The following is a 10,109-nucleotide window of genomic DNA, read 5'->3' as shown; positions in this document are numbered from 1 at the left end:
AATGTCAAAAATAAAAAAACACATGTTCCTTCAACCTCATTATTCAGAGTAATCTTTTCTTAAAAGAAATATCCTGATATTTGAGAACAAGTAATCCAGTAGAGACTACAGAAATGCTTCATCTTTAAATCCTCATACTTTCTCTAAAATCTTCCCTGTTGGACAATCTTACCTTCTCTGTTCCCACATCCTTCAGAGACAAGACTGGATGATTCATTCCCATGAAATGTGCTGCAACTGGATAGATCTCTTTTCTTTTTCTTTGTATCTTCTTGTAGCAGGGGGTCACCAGGAGCCATGTGGTAATAATCTTTATATCTTTATATAATTAGCCTTTATTACTGTAACTTTACAAGAAATATTTTACTTTTAACATATATTTATTGTTAGAATAGTCACACACTGTAAATCTAAGACCATTTACATATAAATCACAAATGAAACATGTAATTTTATGTTGCAAAAGCCCAAATTTACATTAACTCTCAGAAGTTTTGCAAAAATAATCTGTATTTTCACAAGAAATATTTTTAGAATTCCATGAAATCCTTTTCTTCTAACATAAATTAATTGTTAAAATAGTCATAAACCTCTAAAAGAAACAGAATAATTATCTTTAAAAATGATCAAGAAAAGCTTAAATACAGATAATTACGATTGTGGTTACAAAAAATACTGTAAATCTAAGACCATTTACATATAAATAAATCACAAATGAAATTTGATTTTGAAATACAGACAGAAAATGTAAAATTTCTTGAAAAAAACTGTAAAAAAAATTTGTTTTTTTTACAAGTAGGCTCATGGGGAGCCTACTTGTAATCCCCTGGGGTATTGCACTTTTAAAATCATTAAGTAGGTCTGCCATAACTTTTATTGTGGGATGAGAACCTTAGAAAACAAGTAATTATGGTGCAAAGTATGTAACTATCCATGTTTACCTTAACCAATTTGTTGTGTTGTTGACAATATGTGACTGTATATTTTAGCAATGCTTGTTTTAATACAGGTAATTGTTGTCTTATTCATCATACTGTTGTTATTTTTAGGCTTTATTTGACATAGTATAGGTTTTTAATTCAGTCTCTCTTTGTTTCCAGTACTGCAGCCGGTGCTGGTCTTCAGTCAGATGTGGTCGGTGTGTTCAGATATTATATATTATATTATTATACATTTTAACTTTAGTAAGTTGTGGACAAATATAGAGTAGGATCCAACTTAAAGCTAACATTAAACAGTAAGCTAATGTGCCTTTGAACAGGCCTATCGATAGCTTGTTGTATTTGGTGTTAGTCAATGAACGGTACTTTTAATGCAGGCTATATGCTTAGAAGGCAGCAATTTATTTATTGAAAAGCAAAATAATCTATAAACAAAATTAGACAATATGTAAAAACATTTTTTTGCATAGTCATAATTATATTTATTATAAATCAAAGAAACTGCTCCACAGTCTGAAGGCAGAAATAGAAAACACAATCACTCAATCAAACTGTTCTGTGTCTGCAGACAAAGTTAAAACCTGAATTGTCATTTACATTTGAATTTTAAAAATATACATAAAATAATTCAAAATATAGATACATCTTTTTCCTAGATAACATTTTTGAGCAACCTTATTTGATTTGTTTTACATTATCAAAAAATGAATAAGACAAGTTTAAGAAAAAATACAAAAAGCACCAGATAGATATACTGTAGCACCAGGATGAATATTTTCATAAATGCATGTATAAAATGGTTCTGTTAAAGGGACTCTTTGCAAGAATCAGAAATGCTTGTTAACAGCGACACCTGTGGCCGTTAAGTCAACCAATGTCAGCATCGGGCTCGCGCTTGCTCGCTCTAAATAGACATGAACGAGCGTCAATCAAAACAGTGAGGCGACACACGTCAGCTAAAACCACAATATCACTCTATATCTCAGCTGCTTGGCAGTAATGTTAGCTGACCAGACCAAGGTCTCTCCATGAATCAATGCTGATCCTAGTGTTGGCTTTTCCTGCCTCAGCCTCCTGACCGCGGCCATAAGGAACATGGGAGACACCGGAGTTTTGGTCGGAGACGATAACGTTTCTCGCTGCGGAGCCCCGTCACTTCACAAGACACAGGAAACCTCTGTTGGTCTGGAGGAGCTGCAGCATTTATATCTGCACAAACGTCCACTCTACATTCACTAGATATTCTCAGAGCTACGAAGTCTTCTGAAGTGTGTAGTGTGAGCGTATGCACGTGAGGTGGAACGAGCTGAGTGAAGGCCAGCAGGCAGAGGAGCAGAGTACAGCAGAGACTCCAGTCCTGGAGACCAAAGCTATGGTCTCCCCCGCGTACCACAACCACAGCCAACACTGTTTAACAGACGGGCTTCACTAGATAGAACTTTTTGGTTTTGGTGCTTCCGTGTAGTTTGTGTTGGAGTCTTGTCTGAATAGAGTAGCCACACGCGAGCGCGCATGGGACACCGACCCGGGTGATTTATACGTGTAAGAAGTTACAAACAGTCTCTTTAATGTGTAAAAATATCAGGTTCAGGTAGCCAGAGTCTATGTTTGGTCAAAAATGCTAATTTAAGCCATGGTCACAGTATTTATGACTCCTTTCTCTTGAGATCAGCAACAAAATATGACTCCTTCTCCTCAAGGATTTCGTAGAAGACGTCTTTGCCATCACTTCCGGCAGCATTCAGGGCACCACTATAGAGTGTCCTCATCTTATCCTGAGTGATCTTAATGGTCCTGATTTTGTCATAAACTTCTTTTGAGATTACACGTTTTTTCAGGAGATGATCCAAGATTGGTTGTATGTTGTTCACTCTGTCGATCAGAGCACACTAGTGTTTATCCACAAAGTGCTCCCCTGAGGGCAGAGGGGATGAAACACAAATTGATTTAGGTTAATATCTGGTTAATTGGAAAGTGACAAGCAAACTTCTTCACTAGTGAAAAAAAAAAATAACACCAGTCCAATAAAAGCTCATACATCCAGTACAGTTACGAAATGACGTTTTCTCCGAATGCTCTTCTGTAAAGTTCTCACATCTTTAGGTTTTTATGATGACATTTATATGACTTCATGTTTTTTTGCCAAGAGGTAGATGAGAAGATCAATACCGCTCTCAGGGAACCAGATGTGCATAACAATGCTAAGTCATCTCGGGTTTTAGGACTCATTCCTGCAGCACTCTATGAGTGAGCTTTAGAGGTGCTGGTAGGCAGATTGTTTTAACTTTGGAGACAGAGCCAGGCTAACTCTTTCCCTTTACTTCCAGTCTTTATGCTAAATGTCTCCTGGCTCTAGTTCTATTCTTATTCATAAAGTATATCTGTATGTTGCTATGTGTATATCTGTATGTTTCTGTGTACTGGCTGTGAAAACAAATATCCCTCTTGGGACAATTAAATCAAAATCTATTAATGCACAAACATCACAGTAATCTTCTCATCCAACTCTAAGAAAGAACGCAGAAAAAGGATATTTCCCCAAAGTGTCAAACTATTCACTTAAATGGAATAATACCATGCAGCACTGTTTCTCTCATTACTCTATTTAGAACAAGTTAGGCCTCTTCTAAATATCCAACCATGCAGTAAATTAGGAATTAGGTTTCATAGTCAGATTCTGGGTTTCTAGACAATCTGATGAGTACAAGGCATTTACTGAGAAGACATCATGCTACCTGTGCACTCACCCTCTGCCATGGTAGTTACAGCAGCTGTTCCAGCTGAGGGTCCTGCAGCTGAAACACATTTAGGGAAACTTAAAATTGCTTAATTATTGACCGATCTAGTGTTTATGCACACCCTATGTGTCCATGTATTTATTATAGATATTTGCATATTTACAGTAGGCTACTTTGAAAACATCTCAACATCTTTTCCATCAAATATATAATGGAATAACATTAAATGTATGATATTAACAAATGATATTAACCACAGTGAACGTTCAACAGTTTCATTTCATTTCATGACAACTAATTTTCAACAACAGTTAATCTGTAATGTCTTATATTTAAAAACAAACAAACAGGAGAACAACTCACTGTCACTTGGACCAGGTTTTGAGGACTGTCCACACGTCTCTTTTACTACAAAAATAGGAAGACACTGTTAGATTCTGATAACACAAAAAAAAGATATATGATGGAATGCGAATATGAACACAACACACGGATTATGCAATGCTAATTAAAACACTTTTATAGCGAAGCGTTTTTGCTGTTTTTTCTGTAAAGCACTTTGTAACCCTGTTAAGAAAAGTGCTATATAAATAAAGTTTGTTATTATTATTTTATTATTATTTTTGCTCTGCATTATCCACAGGCTACCCACGGCTCTGCAGCATCATTAACGCTCTGGGGAATAGAAAAAAAATCCCACTGTCCTGGACACATAATGAACTCACTGCTCTGCAGAGAGGCAGACCGGATTCATTCTTAACACAGTGGAACAAATTCAGCCTAGGCTTAAATTAAGTGAATTTGTCCCGTTTTCTCTAATTTATTACAATTTATGGGTGCAGTACATGTACTCTTTGAACTTCTATCTCCATAACTTTATGATATATCTGTGTTCCTGATGTGATTATAGTGCATGGGGTGTGGCAACTCCCACTCTTGGATCCATTATTCAATAGATTTGAAAATCTGTTCAACCAGTTATCCAATGACATTTGTATACCTGTTCTAGCTTGACTAAACATGTGTTTGCCTTTTTGTTTTTGCCCACTTTGACTCTGATGAAGACACAGTAGTGTTGAAATGTTGGTCTGTTAGTACAAATAATGCTTGCAATTCAATAAGTGAGCTCCAGTTTCCTTTTTCCCTTGGATTCACATTGAAACAGTTTTTGCTTGCTGAAATTATTACTCCTGTTCATACAGGCTGTTAAAAGAGCCTCCTGAGGTACTGTTAATGTATGTGATGGGAGACAAAATCCACAGTTGTGCTAAAATGTATCCCAAATTTAATAATGTTCAATGACTGTATGTTTTTAACTGGTCTTTGCAAATTTTAGCGAGTCTAAAGCCACTTAATCAATGTTTACAATATCAAGATATTATGTTTTTGTCAGATATACCTTTTCACAGCAGACATTTTGACATGTCATAGTAGGAGGTGTATTTAATAACATTAATTATAGCTACATTTCACTTAGGGGAGGTACTGGTATTGTGCATGCTGGCTCACTGGAATAGCTTACTGGGACACTTAATGGAACTGAGCCATTGTTCATGTGATCAATTTCACCTGTGCTTTCCCTGCTATGACAAGTCAAAATGTCTGCTGTGAAAAAGGTCTATTGTACAGCTGTTTTCATGTAAAGTTTAAAACCAGATTCAGCAAATATTTATCAGACAATCATGTAAGAAAGGAATGAAGATTCTCACCAGACATGTAATGATTTTATCCAACAATTAACAAATGGAACGACAGTCTGTTTTTAACCTCATTATTTTATGTAAATTAAAATATGCTTGATCATGAATTATTATCCATAAGTTCAGCATGTAAAGCAGGTTGATGTATGCCAAATATGTAAAAAAAAAAAAAAAATGTAGGTTATTATATTTAGATATTTAAGTTTAATTACTTTTAGTGTGCCCAATAAGAATAAGTTTACTTTTGGAGAGTAATTTGAAAAAATTTTCTATTTGGAAATTTTTATAAATTTATAATAAAATCTTCTGATTCCTATGTGTGGTTCTTACGTTTTCAATGAATGGAGAGTCTTAAAAATAGTTTTTGAAGCAAATATAATGATGTAATAGAGTGTAGAACTGAGTGCTCGTCTTTCCATCCAGGTTTTTTGAAGATGTGCACATTGATCTTAACATTTATTTATTTCTGTAATTGTTCAGAGGGATCCTGACATATTTTTGCACAACTTTGTGCAGGGCTCTCTACGGTGCCCTTCCAGTGGTGAAAACCCGATGCGGTGCCATATAGGCTGCCCTACATGCTAGGGCTGGGTGATATGGAGAAAAGCATATTGACACAACAAGATTTTTGATAAATAATCATCAGTGAAAGTAAAAAAATAAAGCGCATAAACTGTTAGATCAAAGATATTCAATTTGATTTTCAACTTCAACAACGTAGAAACTACTACAAATAATCACATTTTCGATCAAACGTTGCCAATTTTCTCTAATTTCTCTGCAAGCAGAATTTAATGGTTCAATGTTATGCAGTCGAATATGTCCTGTTCTCATTCTGCATCAAACTGGAATATATTTACCGAGTTTTTCTGCATCATTGAAGCACCCAATCTGTCTCAGTAACTCCGCAGCCACTTCAGGAGCTTTGGCTTCAGTAAAAGTTGTCACCAGCACGTCCGCGATTTCCAAGAAGCTTTTCCCCTCCACCTTGTTGCGTCTGACCGTCGGCTCTTCTCTGCGGTCGACAAGCTGGTGACAGAATCTGTCAAAGTTCTCCTTTGACAAGTTCCCCAACATGTCTGTTAAAGCCTTTGTTATGGTTTTGGGAGGCATTTTCCTCGAACAACCCGCTGCTGCTGCTGATAAGGAAGGCAAGGCAGGCAAGGCAGCTTTATTTGAATAGCACATTTCAACAACAGGGCAATTCAAAGTGCTTTACAGAAACATTCAAGAACATTGCGACAAAATGCAAAAGAACATTAAGAAATAATTAAAACAGTTATAAAAACATAAAAACATTAAAGATTAGAAAATAAAAACAAGCTAAAAATAAAAGCTAGGATAGAAGCTAAAATTGCATAAAACTCAAAAGAGTAAAAGTTATAGTGCAGTGTCAGATCATTATCTGGTTTAATGAAAGGCACCCGCAAACAGGAAAGTTTTAAGCTTTGTTTTAAAAGAAGTGAGAGTTGGAGTTGGTCCTGCAGGTTTCTGGGAGGTTGTTCCAGATATTTGGTGCATAAAAACTGAATGCTGCTTCTGCATGTTTAGTTGTGACTCTGGGGACACTAAGCAGACCTGATCCAGAAGACCTGAGAGGTCTGGATGGTTCATAACACAGCAGAAGATCAGAAATGTATTTTGGCCCTAAACCATTTAGTGCTTTGTAAACCAGCTGCAGTATTTTGAAATCAATTCTCTGAGAGACAGGCAGCCAGTGTAGAGACCTCAGAACTGGACTGATGTGATCCCCTTTCTTGGTCTTAGTGAGGACTCTAGCAGCAGCGTTCTGAATCAGCTGTAGCTGTCTGATCGATTTTTTAGGAAGACCGGTAAAGACGCCGTTACAGTAGTCAAGTCGGCTGAAGATAAATGCATGGACTAGTTTTTCCAAATCCTGCTGAGACATCAGTCCTCTAATTCTTCTTATATTCTTCAGGTGATAGAAGGCTGTCTTTGTAATTGTCTTAATATGGCTGTTAAAGCTCAGGTCTGAGTCCATGACTACACCAAGGTTTCTGGCTTGGTCTGAGCTTTTTAACATCACAGATTGTAGGTGAGCACTAACCTTTAATCTTTCTTTTTTGGCTCCAAAAACTACGACCTCAGTTTTGTCTTTGTTCAGCTGAAGAAAATTCTGGCACATCCAATTATTGACTTGTTCAATGCACTCACTCAGTGCTTGTATTGGACTGTAGTCTCCTGGTGATAGAGTTATGTAAATTTGTGTGTCGTCTGCATAGTTATGGTAATTTATTTTGTTGTTCTCAAAAATCTGACCCAGTGGGAGCATGTAGATGTTAAACAAAAGAGGCCCCAAGATGGAGACTTGGGGAACTCCGCATGTGATTTTGTTCAGCTCAGATTTGCAATTACCTATAGACACAAAGAAGTCCCTGTCTTTTAGGTAGGATTTAAACCAGCTGAGTGCTATGCCAAAAATACCCACCCAGTTTTCCAGTCGGTCTAGTAATATATTATGGTCAACCGTGTCGAATGCAGCACTGAGATCCAGTAAAACTAAAACCGTAGTTCTACCACTGCCTGTGTTCAAGCGGATGTCATTGAAGACCTTAACAAGAGCAGTCTCAGTGCTGTGGTTTCGTCGAAAACCTGACTGGAAGACATCAAAAGAGTTGTTTAGTGCCAGAAAGCTATTTAATTTTTGAAAAACTGTTTTTTCAATTATTTTAGACAAGAATGGAAGATTTGATATTGGTCTGTAATTATTTACTACTGATGAGTCCAGATTGTTCTTTTTGAGGAGTGGTTTGATGACAGCAGTTTTCAGGGCCTGTGGGAAGACTCCTGAAACAAGAGATGCATTAACAATCTGTAAAAGCTCTGAGACCATACAATCTGATACTTTTTTGAAAAGGCCTGTTGGCAGAATGTCAAGGCAGCATGAGGAGGATTTTAGATGTTGTATGATTTCCTCCAGGTGTGTCTGATTTATTGGATAAAACTGTGTCATGGTATTTGCGCCAGGTTTAAGTGGACGCAGGGGAAACAAACATCCTGTACCTGCTATGGAGGAAGTGACTGCTTGTCTGATTTTGTGAATTTTTTCTGTGAAAAAGGAAGCAAATTCATTGCAGGCCCTGGTGGATAAAAGTTCAGAGGCTACTGACACAGGAGGGTTTGTTAGCCTGTCGACAGTAGCAAACAGGGCACGTGCATTGTTATTGTTTTTGGTGATGATGTCAGAGAAGAAGGACCGCCTTGCATTTTTCAGTTCTGAATTATAAATGCAAAGTCTCTCTTTATAGATGTCATAATGAACTTGTAGATTTGTTTTCCGCCACTGGCGTTCAGCTTTTCGACACTCTCTTTTTCCATTTCTTACCAACATGGTATTTCTCCATGGAGATTTTTTCTTACCAGAGACAATCTTCACCGTTTTGGGTGCAATGGTATCAATAACATTTGTCATTTTAGAATTGAAATTATCTACAAGCTCATTGACAGAGGTCCAGGGGAGGGTGGGTGTGGAAGAGAAAGCCTGAACAAATTGATCACTGGTATTTTCAGTGATATACCTTTTTGTGATTACCTCTGTCTTATCATTTCTGTGCACAGGAAGAGTACTCTCAAAGAATACACATGAATGATCAGACAGAGCAACATCCATCACTACAACCTTGGAAATGTTCAGGCCCTTTGATATGATTAAGTCCAAAGTGTGTCCCCTATTGTGTGTGGGCTCTGTCACATGCTGACTCATTCCAGTTATCAAGAACCTGACACAGTTCTTTGGCCCCTCTGTCCTGTTGGTTGTCAACATGGATGTTAAAATCACCAACAATGACTACACAGTCAAAGTCAACACAAATTACAGACAGCAGTTCAGTAAAATCATCAAAAAAGTTTGCACAGTATTTAGGTGGCCTGTAGATATTGAGAAACAAAGTTCGAGAAGAGGAGTTCAGCTGAAGAGCGACATATTCAAAAGAAGCAAAATGTCCATAAGATATCTGTTTGCATTGGAGAGAATCATTAAACAATAAGGCAACGCCACCTCCTTTCTTATGCATTCTAGCTTCGCTCATAAAACTAAAGTTGGGAGGAGTTGACTCGATAAGAACAGCTGCACTGTTATTTTGGTCTAACCAAGTTTCAGTTAAAAACATAAAATCAAGCTTGTGCTCAATAATAAAATCATTGATTAAAAAACTTTTTCCTGCCAAAGACCTGGCGTTTAACAGGGCTAGCTTTAATGTGCTAGAAGCATTATTATTATTTTTTGGGACATGGTTTGGCTGGCAAGGAATCAATGCTAAATTTGATAAATTAGCACAATCAGTAAAAATCTTCCTGTTTCTTTGCAGATTCACCATCCTCTGTTTCTACTACTTATTAGAACTGAGATAGAAGAAGCTCTCATCACACAGGGCCCCAGCTTATCCTGGAAACAGTCACGTGTATCATTAGCCTTGAAGCCTAGGAAGACGAATGACGCCTTCACATGCTGTCGGAAATCACTATCAGTATGAAACAACACTCACCATTCCTTCTTATTATTCTTGTGGATTTTAACAAAGCAAAAGTCCTGGACTTATTTCACCATCAGCTGCTATATACCATTCTGGCATATATATTCAACACACTTAAAGCTGAAGTAGGAACAGTTATTTTTATAAAACATAGTACATGTCCTCCAGTGTCCTTCAGTGCTCCTAACGGCCTTTTGCAATCTGCAAAATTTCAGAGAATGGAGGAAAACAACCGAT

The 10,109-nt window shown here is 37.0% G+C and overlaps 1 protein-coding gene across 1 annotated transcript in view; it reads right to left on the bottom strand.

Moving 5' to 3' along the window:
• Positions 1-1,398: 1,398 nt before the first annotated feature.
• The window catches only part of LOC141778417 (uncharacterized), a 153,609-nt gene continuing 144,898 nt past the window's right edge, over positions 1,399-10,109 (bottom strand). Inside the window, exon 69 of the mRNA XM_074652666.1 lies at positions 1,399-2,856. Within this exon, the coding sequence (XP_074508767.1) occupies positions 2,831-2,856 (26 nt within the window). The 3' untranslated portion in view covers positions 1,399-2,830. The remainder of the gene's footprint in view (positions 2,857-10,109) is intronic.

Source organism: Sebastes fasciatus, chromosome 12, assembly GCF_043250625.1.
Source record: "Sebastes fasciatus isolate fSebFas1 chromosome 12, fSebFas1.pri, whole genome shotgun sequence".
Classification (NCBI taxonomy): domain Eukaryota; kingdom Metazoa; phylum Chordata; class Actinopteri; order Perciformes; family Sebastidae; genus Sebastes; species Sebastes fasciatus.
This window is presented reverse-complemented; position numbering and strand designations above follow the sequence as displayed.